Source organism: Lepisosteus oculatus, chromosome 17 (assembly GCF_040954835.1).
Source record: "Lepisosteus oculatus isolate fLepOcu1 chromosome 17, fLepOcu1.hap2, whole genome shotgun sequence".
Classification (NCBI taxonomy): domain Eukaryota; kingdom Metazoa; phylum Chordata; class Actinopteri; order Semionotiformes; family Lepisosteidae; genus Lepisosteus; species Lepisosteus oculatus.
Window position 1 is genome coordinate 14,683,578 of NC_090712.1, and position 18,181 is coordinate 14,701,758.

Consider the following 18,181-nt stretch of genomic DNA (forward strand, 5'->3'; position numbering starts at 1 on the left):
GAAGAGTTCTGTATTTTTGGATCTTACTTTGGTCCTTTGTATAGGTATCAGGGATTAATGTTTCTCTAAGCTAAATATTAATCTAGAATTGAGTCAGTGAGTGACAGAGACATCTCCATTCATAACCACCTGAGTAGAAAAGGATAGGATGGTATTCCTTATCAGGCCAGGTGTAATTAGAGTGTACTGTATCTCTGTTTGTTTAAGCAAAGTTTAACCTGAGGTGCAAATTCTTTTACAATTATTGAGGAGATGTGAACACTGCACATGAGATCCTGGTTTCATTTCACAATAAAAAGGAATGTTGTAATCAATGAAAATATTTGCCATTGGCTCATTCCTATTTCTTATTTTGGGTTAGGTAGATCATTATTTACCACGATAAAGCATGGACAGCAATTGTTCCTCACACATTTAAGTGTGAAACTTAAAATGTCTTCTTCCTCATTTTATCTTTTTGTGAAAATATTCTGCTTTTTTAAGTGAAGAACTAAAGCTTAACAAACATCAAGTGTAAACCTTATCAGAATTTCAGCATCACAGAGGAATGGATCTAAGAATTAACTTGCTACTAAAAGTAATATATGTAGGTAATATATGAAGGATTGGGGTCAGGTAAAGAATAATCATTGGTACTACAGTTGTCCACAAGTACTGAAATATCTTATAGTAGACATAAATGAGGCAGTTCCAAAGTAGATGCAATAACCTTGTAATTTAAGCATCAGACACAACATATTCTTATTTTGTTTTCAGTCAGGAAATGGGGTCAGGCTATAGAGTGTGAAGAGAAAGAGACACCCTGATGTTATTACTGAGAATGGCTTCACTTGTGAAAACAGTGAATATACAAGGTCACCAACTCCCCGTTCTACAAAGCAGAAATAATCTAAGGAGTCTGCCCTGGATGCAGAGTATATTAGCCATTTGCATCATTCTGTTTTTATCATGGGCAGCAGTGCAGAGCAGCGGTTAGGGCTTGTAACTTTAAGGTTGTGGATGCAAATCCTGGTTGGGTCCCATCTGTACCTTTCGGCATGGTGTTTCACTCAGATAGCTTCATTAAAATGCTCAGCTCTGTAAATGGGTACAAAATGTAAAATGCATTGGATAAAATCATAATCCAAATAAATGAATAAAACGGTTCCAGTCGTCTGTCTAAGAAGATAGTTCTGAGCACTGCACATTTAATTTAGAAACATTTTTAATTCTTGTGTTTTGGCATTTTATTTCTGTTTATTATAAGGCATTGTGGAACACTTGAAAGGATAAAAATATTGTATTCATTATTATGGATAAATTTGTATTTTCAGCAAATTAAAAGATCAAATATAATGTAATTTCAGTTTTCCATTTCTGTTGAAAAAATGCTCTTTTGTTTTCAGTTTTGAACTTTTCATGCAGTGTAATTAGTGTAGTCTGCCTGCTTCTCCTGAATGGTACAACACATTTGAGTCTTTGAGGTCATTAGAACTTTGTTGTGCAGGAACTGGTCAAAACACTGTTGCTATCTAGACTATGCAGTATATTTTGCTGTAGTCTTAGAATAGCTGTCATAAAACAAGAGTAAAAAATGTCCTTCTTTATTCTGCGGTTAAAAAACGTTAGATTGTCAATCTAATCAACACAAAGTTTACTTTTCCTTACAACAAGGAAAACTAAAACTCATGCTCAAAACATATGCCTTTTAGAATGAAAAATAATGAATCAATCAGTCTGTCCAATTTTTATATAAAACAAATTTTTGATGTTACCTACTATTTTCTGATTTTACACATACATTCGCGAAAACAAGCTGACGATTTTTACAAATCAACCTTTATAGTTTAAAACTTCAAGCACTGGTTTGTGATGGATGCACAATCCAGTTTTGTCTAGTTGAATGGAAATTAGAGAGAGGGAGGAGTTAATTTTCCATATGTGCATGCACATTGGGATTCTTATTTGCACTGTTCTCTTGGAAACACTTTTCTCTTGGAAAGTGTACAGTACAATAGACAAAACTTTCACACAATGTGCGCATTTCAAAACAGTCAATAATAATAAAAAAGGGACCATACAACAAAGCGCAACAGCATACAAGTGGCGCTACAGAACAATAAGCACACAGGCCAATAAGTACTTGGTAGTCAATTAACAGGTGTAGAGTGCAGAAGTGTATTCGATTCTTAGGCATTGTGGAGCAGGCGGTTTATGATGCGCACTGCCACTGCCGTGCTTAATTGGTGTGGTATCGCTTGCCAGAGTGCAGTGGGGAGAATAGCTTGTGGCCAGAATGGCTCAGATCCCGAAGAATGTAAGGGGCTTTACCTTGACGACAGATGGTGTGAATCTCATCAATGAATGGAAAATCTGATCCTTTACTGCAATTCTCTGTGCTATTGTCACAACCCTTTGTAGAGTATTTCTGTTATGTTTGGTAGTATTGCCACACCATACAGTAGATAGATAGATATTTTAGTGTACAATAATAACAGTGCATCTGAAATATACATAAACAATCCAATCAGTTATAAGGTTGTGTCAAACTAAATGGAGGGTGTGATGACCGTGATGAGCTGAGAGTAAGTGTCCATCTTTGTTCTTTATCTACATTAATGCCAGTGTGACTGGATTGCTTGTTGCAAATGCTATAGTGTTTTTGTCTATTTTGTTTCTGTTTTGAATAAAGCGAAATGCTAGGTCACGGAAAATAATCTGTTTGACTTCAGAAGGGAAAAAGATACCAACCTGGACAACACCAAAGATTTTTAAAGCAAAGCAAACACAACAAATGGAAGAAAATAAATGACTGCAGTTTAGAATGCTATGTTTAGAAATTCATACAGTAGTTTAATCTGATAGAAGTGAACTCTATAGCCACAAAGCACACCCTTAAGGTTCAGGGCTGTTCACACATATTACTAGTTTTATGTCATTAATGTTTGAAGAGGTCTAAAGTTCACATAACTATTTATTTGCACTTCAGAATGGTGCCCAGTTATTGGTTATCTGTTCTGGACATCCTCATTTGTTTAAAGAAAAACAAGCATTAAAGTGTAAGAATGAGTTCTTGGCTTGGTTTATCTTCACCACATCCTAATAGAGAAACATTATCTTTCTTAGAAATAAAATGTAAAAAATTGAGTTGTCACATATTGATATTATACATATAACTTAAATGACCTACTTTACTTGCGTTAGTGCAGCCATTGACGGTGACATACTGCATGCTGCCCATCAGTTCATGAAGCAATGGATTCCATTCTGACTTTGCTCCCTGGAGTTCCTATAGGGTAACCCTGGAAATACTGGAGCCCTTACAGTACATAAGTGCATAAGAAAAGTTCCAAATAAGAGAAGGCCTCCATTTGCTCAATTATATATTTTTGAGATTATATTTTTATCTTTTTCTTCGAAGGTATCAAAAGGGAATAGTTTTATAACAATGCTGTTGTGTTTTTTTTTATCTAAAGAGGAATTAAAACTTCTTGATATCCAAAAATACGGGAAAAAGGTTAAAAACAGAAAAAAAGTTTATTTAGGCATTTCTTTAGTGTCAGAAGAACTAGCACAACTGGGCATCTGACCCATACCGCACAACCATTTTGAGAAAAGATTCTCCAATTAATAAACTTCCAAGATCTTAATGAGCACAACATACTGAAATTCTTGTCTGATCTAGAATCCCCATTTTGAAAATGGCAAAATGTTTTTTTTCTTTTGAGAGCTCTATACAATAATAAAATAAAACTAATACAACTGTTTCCTATAGAATTTCCTTTCATTATTCTGAAGATGAATAAAAATGAATGATAGGTAGTAGTAAAAATAAGAAAACAATGGTTATATACAATAGTTACATATTCAATAAATATTCATCTGTAGAATATTAATTGGAAATCAACACAAGATGTTTGCAATATTCATTTGGTGTGATTATTTTAATTTTCATAATCCAATGACATCCCTGGCTGCATTTCATTTATTAATACAACAATTTTAAAAATAACATTTTAACATACATTTACTTGGGCAAACTAAATTCAAGATTTAGGCTTATACTTTTTTTTGCTGACAAAAAGACTGCAAACAAGCTCTTCCATGAGTATCTTACTGGTTTTAAAAAGCGTTCTTTTTTAAAGAAGCAAGTTATAAGGAGGGACCCAGTGAAAAAGTGACAACTCCTTATAATCAACTATTTATATCATTTCCTTTTACTCCCTAAAAGGAGGTGTCAGATAACTTAAACCTTTAAAGAGCAATCCAACCGAGACCAGCTGTTACCTCATAGCTAACTGATTTATTAGTTCATAGAAATAGAAGATGGAAAATATGCGGATTTATGATACGATATGATCAAAGACACGAGCAGTGGAGGATTCTACTACTCAGCATTCTGAAGAAGCCAGAAAGGTGTCGGACATACTCTTACTGTAGGTAAGATATTCAATTTAAAAAATAGTATTCGCTGTTGACATAATTAAAGAGAACATGTTACCAGGACAGCCTTTGTATTGCTTGAAACAATTGCTTCAGTGCCAGATTCATTTTGATTGGAACTTCGATTTTTCATTTCTCGTTCCAAAATCACAAATACAAGTGGCTGTGAGCTGATACTATTCTAGCCAAACTGCCCCATTATATTTGAGTGAAAACCCAATAATCCAGTCAGTCCAGTTCAAAAGTACGCAGTAAAAGCTTGGATGAGATTTGGAGATGAGATGAGACTTTGAATTTAGATGTGAATTTTAACGTCTTATTTGCTTATGTTTTTTTTTTTTTGGAATAATAGATGTAGTTTTCTATAGTCTTAAAAAGTCTACATGGTGGTTTATAACTAGCATAACACAGCACAGTTTTTATATAGACAGGTTTATCATGCTGAAGGTTATCCTGGTTTTGTAGTGATAGCTGGACTGAAACTCCAGGCATATCTCCCCACGGAGTGGCACACTAGTTATCCCCAGTAATGCTGGGACCCATTAATACAGCTGAGTGGACTGAAGCAACAGGGGTAAATAACCCAGTTTAAGAGCACAGATCACAGAGTGTAGCAGGGAGACAAATTAAATAAATGCAGAGATTCTTACACAATTATACACTCCAGTCTTTTTCCACATGCTTTCTTTAACATTCTTCACTTGTTTTCTGATAATTTAAAAGATTTTTATAAAGAGAATTCATTTTCATTATGATGTGTAAAATTTAAACATCCTGACTCAGATGGCTTCCAGGAAGTTATTCATATGAGGCATTTACTGTCATTTAGAACAGTTTGGTGATAGCCCACAACCCCATGCAACGTTTGAAAAGATAAAAAAACTGATAAAAAGGTGATTAATCTATGGATAGACAAATAAAACATTTCTGAAATCCAGCATCTTGCTATCCAACAAACATCATGGAAATTATATGAGATTTGTGAGATATTTATCATCCTCTTTTTTTCAGAGTCTTACTAGAATCTAAAATTAGGTCTTAAAAAAGAAAAATGTTGAGCAATGTGTATGTTTGCTATTTTGTTGAACACCACTGAAGTGATGATGTGCTTTAATTAGATCAGGTCATTGCACTCATTATTTTCACATCTAACTTCTATTTCACAAGTACAGTAGTTCAAGTAGGTAGCTGCTTTGGCATACGAAGGCTGCAAAGGAACAAGTAAAGGTGTATTCCCTGCTGAAAAGAGAAACAAAGAAACAACGTTTTTGCTCTGCACACCCAAAGAAGGCCCCAACGCTGAAACATTGTGTTTCTTTTTTCTTTTTCCAGCATGTAATAAACCTTTACTTGTTGCACAATGTGTGTCTTCTTGGCTTCATGCTGCCATGCAAAAGTAGCACTAAGGTTTCTAAAAATGTGCAAGATGACGTATTCAGTCTTTAATGTTTACTGGAACTGGGGAAAAATTCTATGACAGCATTAATTGCACATTGTCACGATATTAGTTCCCCCTCCTTAAGGGTGCTCAAGCCCTATCACTCAAGACTTTATTCTATGCACCTGCTCCCTATTCCTAGCCCACCTTAAAAGCCAGGCGCTGACGCTCTTCCGGGCTCTGCATCTGATTTCCATATTGTGCGAGTCCGGGACCTGGAAGCGCCTGGTCCCGTTAAGGTTTTAACCTCCGTTCCCGTTCCCGTTCCCCGTCCGCCGGTTCCGACCCGGCCTTCGTGGTTTTTTAATTCTTGCTCTGACGGATCTCCTGGTTCTGGACTTTCTCGTGTGTTTTGGATATTCCCAAAGGACTACTCTCTCGGATTGTTCGCCTCGGCCACACCTCCCCCGTGCACCAGCGCACCTTGGACACGCCCCCCTGTCTTCTGCCCCGTATTCCTGCATGGCGTTTCCCCAGTGTTTCCCCACTCCGTCGGACTGTGTCGTCCGCATAGGGTCCGGAAAGAACTGTTCGTTACACACATGGCATATATACTGTATAAACATATGTCTAGAACTGAGTGTAGTGCCCCTAGTCTTCCCTGCAATCTAAAGAAATCCCCAAGGCTCAAAACTAAAATGTATCTGGAACAAATTGAAGATGAGTATCATTTAACTCTATCATGGCAGGATGGAGGGGAGGGGGAGTTTTTTTTATTAAGAACTGTTAAGTGGTCTTCAACAATATCTAATGGAACCACTTTCTACTGAAGTACTGTATAAACATCTGTACCTTATACGCACAAAATATTGCTGCTAGTTCCTTTGTAAATGAAGTGCAAGAAAGTTTCTTAGTACTCACTTATCTACATATTCTTGTGCCATTCATTTTATGTCTTTTTTTCAAATAATTTTGTGTTATTTAAAAAGTTGATAATTTTTTACCTTTTTTTTTACACAGATCCTCCGGATGCTGTAAAAAAAGGCTTTGAAAATCTGTTACTTAAGTAAGTGGGCTGGAAAAGCAGCAACCTTCCCATTTTTGCAGAAGTGAAGGTTCAGTTTAAAACCACAAGCTCAGTTTTGCAGTGTACACTTGTTTTTAACCATGGCTAACAACTCGATGCACTGTTTGTCTTCACAAAAGGATTTGGGCAATATTCTTCCTCCTATCCTCATCATGGAGTTCCTGCTTGGCCTCCCAGGAAATGCTGTGGCTTTGTGGATCTTCTGTTTCCGCATGAATCTATGGAAGCCCAGCACTGTGTATCTTCTTAACCTGGTGGCGGCAGATTTTCTGTTGATCATCAGCCTGCCTTTCCGAATTGACAACCTGATGAGGGGGGAGAATTGGGTGTTTGGAGATGCCATGTGTCGAATTAACCTCTTCATGCTGGCGGTGAATCGCTCAGCCAGTATCAGCTTCATGACAATCATTGCCATTGACCGTTACTTCAAGGTTGTCCATCCACACCATTTTATGAACCGCCTGTCTGCAATGCAAGGGGCCATAATATCTGGCTTGATGTGGGCCCTGGTGCTCTCTCTGAGGATCCCTCTGCTCACTAATCAGCTACTCTATGAACACGACAACAGCTCGCTGTGTCGGAGCTTCAGCACCTACAAGGAATACAGCTTTGGAATCAAGTTGCACTACGTACTATATATTGCTGAGTTCTTCTTGCCCTTATTCCTTCTGCTCTTCTGCACTTTCAAGATTGTCTGGATTCTCAAGTTTCGGAAGATGGATAAGGACCGCAAGGTTAGACGAGCCATTGTGGTCATCGGGGTCATCGTTGGAGTATTTGCACTCTGCTTCATGCCCGGGATTGTGACCGGTATAGTTACCCTTCTCATCCAGAAGTACAGACCAGGTGATTGTGTTTCATTCTTAACTGCGTCCAGTCTTTTCAGCCTTTCCATAGGTTTCACCTATCTAAACAGTGCTCTGGATCCCGTCATTTACTGCTTCTCTAGCCCGCTGTTTACAAAGACATTGAAGACTGCCTTCAACACACTGGGGTGGTGTCACCTGGAAGTGGACAGGAGAGGTAGTGCCACCAGTGAGGGGTGAAAGATGGGTCTTTCTACTCACAAGATTTCAAATACCAATGCACGGACTTCTAGAAAGAGTTATCTGCTTGCAAACATGCTTAGAAACAGTCATCACTAATTTGGAGGGTTCTTTATCCTCCTCAAAAATGACTCCCAAGGTAATTGAATCTAATATCACTTTTGAACTTATGTCTTACAGCTTGTGCACTTTGAATTAAAGGACTTGACTTCTATGTAGACATCTGTGTGTACAATTTAGTGTGCTATTAATATGAGATGGCAGCCTATATATCAGGATATGGCCATTTTGAAGGCCATTTAGAAATTGTTAAATAGGAGACCATGTTGTGTAAAAAAGTACTTAGTCATCAAATATTGCTTTACTTCAAAGCCTTTTCAGAAGAGTATATGATTTTTTTGTTTTTCAAAACTTTCCTTTGCATGTTTGTGGTCTTAAAAAGTTGCAATTAAAAGCTATGCAAGACAACAGCAAATATAATGTTTCTGTCATTGAGGAACTCTGGATTTAATTTGTGTGAAATGAATGTAAATGTAAATCTAAAAATAAATATGTATATAATGTGCAACTCTGTGTATTTCAGTTATTTCTTAACTATGTAAACACCTGTCCTTAAAAAATAGATTTTTAGACTGAGTTAATTTGTTTTGTATATAGAATGATTTTATAAGACACAAATAATATCTGTACTAAAATGAATATGATTTTTAGCATCCACTAACAAATGCTAATAATCAACATAATTATACATTTGTTTAATTTATCTTGATGTTATCAAAGTAGAAATCAACAGAATGTTATTTTTACATTAATTAGAACAGAAATATAAAACAGTGGAGGGTGTAAAGAATTCAATTTATTCTAATTCTGTTTGATTCAATATCAATCAGCTGAAGTTATGCTTCACTCTGGCCATAACTTTACTATTAAAACTATATTACTCAAGAAATCTATGAAGTTAAATGCAGTGAAAGCGAGACTGTAATCGGTATGAATAGAGGCTTTCTTGTCAAAATAAAGTTTTCATTCCTTTGATGCTCTTAAGGAGGTGATAAAATTAATGTGTGTGAAAGAACACAAGTGCTGCAAACGTTCATACCGATAAACTTAAAACTATATGCAACCCCTGAAAATGATTTTAAACACATAGTTATAAAGAGCTTTTCTATTCTACTTTCAGCTTCTGTACAGAACTGCAATACATCCTGTATACTTGGAAACAGGATGGCCATTACTGCGCAACATTTGACAGACCTATCAGAAAGACGTGCTAAAAATGTTTGCTTGTGACACAACCTATTTCAACACACTTGTCGGAAATTTATCCAAACCACAAATCTTCCCCAGCAAGCCTTTGTATGTGTATAAACACTTATCACTCTTTGGTTCACTCATTATAAAAAGAAGTGGGCAAGAGACGGTTCTTCAGCACTGCTCTATGTTCTCTTCTCAGTGTATGAGCGTGAGTTTCTGCTGGGATTTCTAGAGAACCTTATTCTCATATGGCAGGAAACAACTCATTATTCTACTGCGCTGAACCACACAAGAATGTTGGGAAGGTCCTGGTACCAATTCTATCCTTAGAGTTCATTTGTGGATTGGTTGGGAATATGTTGGCATTATGGGTCTTCTGTTTCCGGATCAGATCTTGGAAGACCTACACAGTGTACATGCTCAATCTGGTCATCGCAGACCTCCTCCTCATCGCCGGCCTGCCTCTCAGAATCATTAACTATCATGAACAGGAGAACTGGACTTTCTCCGAACCTACCTGCAGGATCAACTTATTCATGCTGGCCATGAATCGTACAGCCAGCATCTGCTTTCTCACCACTGTGAGCATTGACCGATATTTCAAAGTCGTCCATCCGAGGCACCGTTTCCACGTCACTACGCTAGCGGGAGCAGTGAAGGTGGCATGCCTGCTGTGGGTACTGACCATCCTCATGTCCATCCACCTCACCCTGGCCAAGCTAGTGGACATAAATCCTCAGCAGGAGAAAAACTTCACGCTTTGCAGAAGTTATAGCTCCTACCGAAATCCGACCCCTGGCATGATCTGGCATGGTGTACTTTTCTTCATGGAGTTCCTGGTAGCATTTAGCCTGATCATCTTCTGCACTTTCAGCATCCTCTGGCAGCTGAGGCGCATCAAAATGGACTCACAGGCAAAGGTCAAGCACATCCAAAAGCTGGTCATTCTGATTATGATCATGTTTGCCATCTGCTTTATGCCCAGTATTGTGGCAGCAGTGGTGGCCCTGCTGGTCAAAAGTCTCTACCGTGATGACTGTGACAAGTTCAACATCTTTGGCCGTGTGTTTCATGGCTCCCTGGCCTTCACCTACATGAACAGTGTGCTGGACCCGGTCTTGTACTGCTTCTCCAGTCCCTCTTTCAGAGACAACGTCAAGCTGACACTGCAGTCTATTTGTATATGGAAGAAAGGATCTGAAGTCTCTAGCAAGCACCTGAGGTAAACGTTAAGATGTACAAATAAAATGTCCCCCTCAGGAGCTGGGGTGTAGTATACAGACTGGACTGCTCCACTGTTACCGTTGCTTTTGATACTGCCAAAACAAATTGTTTCATTTCCACAAGGAATTAAACAAAGGAAACATTTAATTTAATGCAGCATGTGCACCTGTACAAAGAAAACTTTTAAAGTCTGTTTCTGATTCTTCTTCAAAAGAGTATTCAATCTTCATTCGATTGAAAAACATACTGCTTCCTCTACATTGTGCATAATCTTCACTGCCTTACCAGTTAATTGTTGTGATGAACTATTACCTATTACCAATAATTAGCAACTATTAAAAAGTAATGTAAATGTTTTAATGGTCTTAAAAATCAGAAATCCTGGAAATAATTTCACACATCGCAGAAAACAAAGTTTGTCCCATAAATCTACCAGATTTGTTTTAATTGCCTTGTAAAATAAAATAAAGCATTATTGCTTATTGATTAACTTTATTGTGCTGTATAGTTATTAATGAGCAGTTCAAGGAAGTCCTACTGTAAGATGTACAGAATATCCACTTTCTCAGTGTCAAAAATTAGGAAGTTAAAACCTAGTGAAATTGCTACACAAACCTATAAAAACTGCAACAAAGAATATTCTTTATAAAGCCTGTTAGCTCCTCTATTCTAAATTGTTTTTTATTGTTAATGTCAATATAGACATTGATTTAAATGGTTTGCATAAAAATATAAATACATACTCTTTAGAAACTATGCAATAGAACTACAAGTCACTCTTTCAAGCAGTGGAATAGTGTCTGTAAAGGGCAAGACAGCCGTTAGCTACAGTATTTTCACAATGGCTTCAACCAAAAAAAAGCCATGTACCACGTTTTAATGAAAACCATTGCTAATGGGATTTTATTTTAAATGAAAAAGCTGCATCTGCAAGTCCTACAGAATTTGCAAAAAATATCTGCTAAATAACTTTTTGCTGAGATTGTAGTTGTGTTCTGCATATTTTGGGAAAATTAATAATCCAGCTTTATTAAGTGGGTCCATGATATTAACTGTGTGGGCATGAACAGAATGCTTGACAATTGTAGGCTTAAGCCTAGATCTGAGAGCATGAACATGAAGCTCAATTGAGAAGTGCAAGCAGGCTGAATATGCCACCAGAAAACCTCAAACACCCAGACAGAAAAAAACAACATCCTTGGCCACAGTGCTTCAAAACAGCCCACACCCTATTAAATACAGACAGCAATTCTATCAGCTGTTGTTTAGTGTGTTTCTCCATAGCTAGCCAAAGACGAATACAAAGATGTGTGTTGGAAGTATAAACATAAATAATTCATGTATATACAGTGTAAATATACCATATTCAGAATGATAAAATTGCATTCAATGTGCACTCAAAAACATGCAGAATGACACTGTGTGACTTAGAATAAATGGATATGGGCACTTTCTGCCCATTCGAAAAAATATACCTGACAATAATCCTGTAAAATACGTGAAATACATAAATACATACAATTCAAGAAATTGTGACTACTGCTTGTTTTTTTTGTGTGAAAATTTCTTGAAACACTGTTGACTGACAAGAATACACAAATATAAGATTTGATACAGTCATAATATTTATTCACCACTGTAAAATTGTAAGACTTTTTGAACACAATCAAAGTAGTCACAATTTGAGTCAAAATCTGTAAAAGGAATGAATGTATAATTTGTAATTGTTGGAAACTCATCTGGATATGAGATCACCAGTCTGGTGTCCTAACAGGACCTCCCTGCTAGATGCCTTTCAACGCACTGCGTACATTTCAGAGCTCAATGGAAAATTTCAAATGCATTATACTTTCTGCTCAATTTTCTTTCATGTTGGTTATAACATTCTTGCCACATTATACTCTTAAGTGTTTAGTTTTTAAGTGCTTCTTCAATAATAATTTTCATTATATACATTTTGTATGCAATGTAACAAACAGAATGTCATATCCGCTTCCTTTATAATACAAGCTAAAGCTTCCAGTAGTCATGAAGGTTAATAAATGCTCTCCATCTTTAGTGTGTATTACATAATGCTCAATTTGGACATTTTGGTCCTTGATGCCCGTTTCCTGTCCTTGCTTCTTGTCAATCATCTGCTGTGTCTCTGAGCCATCATACAAGAACGTAATAGTTCACACATCTTAGAAATTATGGGTCCACCAATCTGCTTTCAGAGCTTAAGATAAAGGGTCACACTTCTACTTGTGCATGGTTTTCACAAAGATACTGTAAAGGCATTGCATACTGAGAGGTGAAAAGAGAAACTGAGAATCAGAATCAGACACAGACAGGGGTTTAATCAAACCAGCACTGGTTTTAATTTGATCTGAATGCTTGATCCTTAGCAAAAGCTGAGAAGTACAATGTATGTTGATGGCAGTGACAACCTGGAAATAAGTGGACAGACAAACCTCATCCTAATTCTTCATTACTACCCTAGAAAGCACATCAATGGAGAACATCCCAAAAACATAGAGAATAAAGGAGAAATAGCCAAAATAAAATCATTTCAGAACACTGAAAGCATTAAAAATTGAAGTGGTTGCACAAATGTGACTTTATCTTTTACTGGTTTCAGTTAAGCTAAGTGGATGATACTTTCTGGTCCTTCCTTTGTAGGGATTAATGCATAGTTAATTATAATTAAGATTTTCAATATGTTGGGAATAATGTCGCCTCTTCTTGACATTACTTATATATGGGAAGAATACTGCAATGGAAAGCTGTTTAGTGGCTATAGATGGAAATAATCCCTTATTTGTTCATTGAAATTTTAACTATTGTATATTACAGAGTGATCAGAATGCTGAGGCTGCATACTTGTGAAGAGTTATTGGTTTCATATGAGAAATAAGAAGTAATGTCTAATGAAAGAGACCAAAAAATGCAGGAACCCAGTCCATACCAAATCTCAGTGATACCACAACAGGCTCCATTTGGTGTCAATGACCTTTGTTTCAAGAGGCCTTGTTGAAAACTTGGGCTACAAAGGGGATGCACCCTATTTAATGAAGGTGTCCTATTTCAAAATCAATAGATTATCTGCATAGATAAGAATGTCAATAGAACAGAGCACCCTTATAATTATTCTAACAGGTGTCAAGACCACTTCTTATCAGTCCACTTTTTAAAATTTCTGATCACATTTTAAGTTTGATTGTCAGTGGTAAAAATTCAGAACAGGCACAGTACAAAGACCTGTTATTTTAGAAAGCATTGAAACACTTTAGCATACTGCATGAGGGGAAATGTTAAAAAAGGAAAATATTTTAAAAATACATCAGACAAATCTGACGAAGATCAAACATATTTACAGTCATTTGTTCACACTGAAAAGTAAAAGCAAAAAAAGCTTCCCAGTCCAATATAAGGACAGGAAACTAAACTTTGAAAAATACAGACATGCCTTCCAAAAGTCCTGCCATTTTTAGGAAAGAAATGGCCAAAATTAAGAGGCACTGAGCATTATCTTATTGCCACTCTACCAGGTAGGCTTTCTTTCACCTTAAAGACTGGCATTGAACACTGCACAAAATTAAAGCCTCTTTTATTCCAAAATGATTGTGCAATATTACAAAATGAAATAATGATGGCTGATGTCAGTACCCTCCTGATGTAACTGGTTGGCTGGTTTGGACAGTCCAGGCTGTGGGGTAGATGCCACTGAAGAGCTGGCAGCTTGCTCAAATGGGTGTGGATGTGTTTTAAGGACAGCAGGGTGCAGTCAGTCATGGATGATGATGGGTCCGTGGGTCCTGAGGCTCGGGTACGAGGGGCAGTACACTGATCTCCTCACTCGGATCTGCTCACACGGCTGTCTACATGCTCTTCTTAACTGGGTCCGAGAAAGCAGCTTCCGAACTCTCCTGAAAGTGCGAAGAGACAGGACAGTCAGAGGCATGTGGTCCCAGGCAAACACAAGACTCCACAGTTTTCCTCCAGCCATACAAAGATTTTGACATATTTGTTTTTTTTAATTAAGTTATAATACGAATGAAAACGTTTTTTTTCTGAAATCTCTATAACAGAGAGAGGTGTGTTATTCTTTGTTTTCATCTGCAGAGAGCACTTCTCATCTGCAGAGAGCACTGTTAATCTGTTTATGTGGACAGATGGCTTTAAGAATCACTCTAAGTCTGGTTCGTCTCATAATGTTAAAGCACTTGTGAATGCTTTCTGCTGTTTGTTATTCACAGCTGTTTCCTTTAACAGAAGATATTCCCAACAGCAAGCTCCAATCCTCTGTCTCTTATGGGAGCCCTCCAGCCATCTGTCTGTAGAAACCAGTCTGCTGGTGTTCAGTCTGCACACAGACCAGTTCCACACTCAAGTATAAAAGACACCTGAACACGCCAGACCTCTTGAGCCTCTGGATCTGAATAAAGGATAACAGCACAAAGCAGAGGATAACAATGTTTCCCTTTAAACCATAGCAAGAGAAATCTACCACAAGAAGATTATGAAAGGCTCTAGAATTATTTTAGCATTGAATGCATTTGTCAAATATTACAGGGGCTGCAGAAACAGATAATCCAGACATACGGTAGTTTTGTAAGTGTCTGATATTGAGTGATGACAAGCAGAAAAAAGGTTTCAGGTTTGATATTTGAAACTGCCTCTCTTAGACACTAAAGAGTATTTGCCAAGACATCATCAAAGACAGCTTCTATTTACTACTATGTTCAGTGTTTTAATATCTTCAAGCAGTATGAAAGACAATAACTAAGCTTTTATCCAAACAGAAAAAAACACCTTAATTATACACTTTGATTCTGTTTTCAATCCTTCAGAGGTTTAATTATCTCCCTCTCAGGAGGGCCAACAACCTGACTGGGAGCCAGTGTTGGAGCTCCTCTGTGAGAGAATTAACACAGAAACAACTTCCACAGATAACACACAGTTCTTTGTTTAAAAGGCACTGCTGTAACTGTCGTATTCAAAGTGATTTAAGCCTGGAGCAAGCAGTAATTCTTTCAGATGTGTTGTAGAAGATTTTAGAGGGTGCAACTATACCAAGACGTTCAGAGTTCCTCTTCTTGGAAGTTATTCTTGGATATTTACTCCTGCTATTCCTCGTTTGGGGATTAATTTCCTTTAAAGTATACATGTTTCTTTCCCATTCTGAAGTATAGACTTCATAAATTATATTTTGTGACATTCCAGACATGTTTTTACACAACACTGGTAAAAGTATGATCAGGATATGTTCGAATAACTATGATTGTATTACAACTCATTTAGAATGAATAAGTCCACAAACGTTGTGGGAGTGAAGACTGGATAGAGGCATATTATGGAAGGTACAATAAGCCATGTCAGACACATTAAAACCACAGAGCCAACATCAGCTGATACATTGCAGAACACAGCTAATATACAATGGTAATGTAGAAAGAAGCATAATTAAAAAGTAAAATAAACATAGCATGCAGATTAATATACATATTGGAATTTATATCTTAACATGAACAGCAATTATATTTAAACACAGAATATTTAAAGTTGTTGTGGAACAGAGATATTTCCATTGAGGGAGATAAGATGTATAGCCAACTATATGATATATGGCTGCTATAACTGATATAGCAGCCATATCACCCTGCAACTCACAACTGGCAACCCACTGAAGCTAAGCAGGTGTGAGCCTGGTCAGTACCTGGATGGGAGACCTCCTGGGAAAAACTAAGGTTGCTGCTGGAAGAGGTGTTAGTGGGGCCAGCAGGGGGCGCTCACCCTGCAGTCCCTGTGGGTCCTAATGCCCCACTATAGTGATGGGGAGACTATACTGTAAACAGGCGCCATCCTTCGGATGAGACGTAAATCCGAGGTCCTGACTCTCTGTGGTTATTAAAAATCCCAGGGCGCTTCTCGAAAAGAGTAGGGGTGTAACCCCGGCGTCCTGGCCAAATTTCCCATTGGCCCTTACCAATCATGGCCTCCTAATAATCCCCCTCTATGAATTGGCTTCATCACTCTGCTCTCCTCCCCACTGATAGCTGATGTGTGGTGAGCGTTCTGGCGCACTATGGCTGCCGTCGCATCATCCAGGTGGTGGTGGTGGAGGGGAGTCCCCATTACCTGTAAAGCGCTTTGAGTGGAGTGTCCAGAAAAGCGCTATATAATAATTATTATTATTATTAATTATATCCCTCAGACAATTGCTGGTTCCTATCACAAAGCATATTTTTGCAGGCTCTAACTTTAATTAAAATATTATCAAACATCATTTCATCCTGTTCAGTTCTGTAGTAACTGAAAAAATGTGGTTTGTACCACCTCTTAAGTTAAGTTTCCACTCCTGTGCGCCTCACATTCTCTCTTGACCTTTGTCTTTGTCTTAGTTTATGGCTCCTTATGGGAGACTTCTAATCTAAGTTTACCCTTTTCATTTTACTTCTTTTCATTTCACCTTTCTTCAGATGCATCACCAGGATACAAAATGTATCATGTTGTGCGGCATGTACATGTGTTATCAAGCATTCTTACGTACCACTTACAATGCCTCTCTCAGACTGGCACTGATGCAAGCAGATTAAAAAAAACACTGGTAAATATTTGTTTTTCAGACCTTTTCCAGAGACTTCTGGAGAAGCATTTGGCCTGGGAGACATTTCTTAGCCAGAGTGACAATCAAATTTGCCCTAACCCTTGTTTCAGATAACAACCGCCATTAGATTGTATATTGTGTTAAAGGGTGTTGCTTGTTGGCTAAGATTTGTCATCTCACTCAGCAGGAGTTTGAAGACTGCAAGGTAAAGCTGTAGGTGTCTGGCGGATGGTTATGGTCTCTAGTTTTCAATTCTGTAAGTGTTTAAGAGGGTTAAAGAGGAATAAAATGGAGAAGCCATAAAAGAAATAAAGAATATATTTCCTCTAAAATGTTGGTATTAGTTATGTAACAGGCGTCAGTGAAGATGAAACCATTCCAGTGATGTCATTCCATTAGAGTCATTCTCTAGGAGTGTTGAACCTCGCTATAACAAGGAACTGGCTCTTGATTTTAAAGGGTTTGGTTGTGACCTGTAGGAATGCTTCAGGTGTGCTGAAGGAATACCTGTGAAGGTGGATCAAATCCACACACCCCAACTGCACTTTCAAAAGGAATAACATGACCCAATACAAATGTTTATCCAGGTGGATGCTGCACATTCGTGGTGGTTGAGGGGAGTCCCCATTACCTATAAAGCGCTTTGAGTGGAGTGTCCAGAAAAGCGCTATATAAGTGTAAGCAATTATTATTATTATTATTATTATTATTATTATTATTTATTGAGAAGTTAGGCAGAAGAAGCTTTGGTTTAACATATGGTCAAACACTTGATCAAAGGAAAAGGAAGTTAGGATCCCCCACACAGAGAGAGGTGTTAACCAAGGAGTGGCAGCAAAGGAGTAGATGGGATAGAGGGATGCAGAAAGAACAGAGAAAAGAACAGAGATTTACTATGGTTTACATAGTTTTTTATGTATTGTATAGTAATGTCATGGAGAAGTATGAGTAAGAGTAGCAGAGGTGAGGAAGACCTTGGATGTTGTTATCCATCTGGAACTTGTGTTAAAAACTCCATGAATTCCCTGTTTGAAAGGTTGTAAGATATTTTGTTTGGTAGTTTTTGGTCACAAGTAGCTCAGTGTTGTAAACATTTGGCAACCAAAACTCTTGAATCTATGTTTGCAAAGAAATGCACAACCTGATTTATCATCATCTAACAGCAATAGGCACAGGTGAAT

At 37.6% G+C, this 18,181-nt stretch overlaps 3 protein-coding genes across 4 annotated transcripts in view; 2 read left to right on the forward strand and 1 right to left on the reverse strand.

Annotated features, from left to right (window-relative positions):
* The first annotated feature begins 4,242 nt into the window (after positions 1-4,242).
* Positions 4,243-8,501, forward strand: hcar1-3 (hydroxycarboxylic acid receptor 1-3). Its single transcript, XM_015362749.2, has 2 exons — positions 4,243-4,419; positions 6,821-8,501. Exon 2 carries the CDS (start codon positions 6,968-6,970, stop codon positions 7,931-7,933), a length of 966 nt encoding a protein of 321 aa, XP_015218235.1. The 5' UTR covers positions 4,243-4,419; positions 6,821-6,967; the 3' UTR covers positions 7,934-8,501.
* An 812-nt stretch (positions 8,502-9,313) lies between these two features.
* LOC102691637 (hydroxycarboxylic acid receptor 2-like) lies at positions 9,314-11,941 on the forward strand. Its single transcript, XM_015362965.2, has one exon. It carries the CDS (start codon positions 9,436-9,438, stop codon positions 10,411-10,413), a length of 978 nt encoding a protein of 325 aa, XP_015218451.1. The 5' UTR covers positions 9,314-9,435; the 3' UTR covers positions 10,414-11,941.
* Positions 11,942-12,743: 802 nt separating this feature from the next.
* The window catches only part of mta3 (metastasis associated 1 family, member 3), a 73,105-nt gene continuing 67,667 nt past the window's right edge, over positions 12,744-18,181 (reverse strand). For both annotated transcript variants that reach the window (XM_006638646.3, XM_015362964.2), the window contains one exon: positions 12,744-14,319. In XM_006638646.3, the coding sequence (XP_006638709.2) occupies positions 14,178-14,319 (142 nt within the window). In that variant the 3' untranslated portion in view covers positions 12,744-14,177. The remainder of the gene's footprint in view (positions 14,320-18,181) is intronic.

Excerpts from the sequence above, each read along its gene's own strand:
- LOC102691637 (XM_015362965.2), top strand. The coding sequence starts at position 9,436 with ATGGCAGGAAACAACTCATTATTCTACTGCGCTGAACCACACAAGAAT.
- hcar1-3 (XM_015362749.2), top strand. The coding sequence starts at position 6,968 with ATGGCTAACAACTCGATGCACTGTTTGTCTTCACAAAAGGATTTGGGC.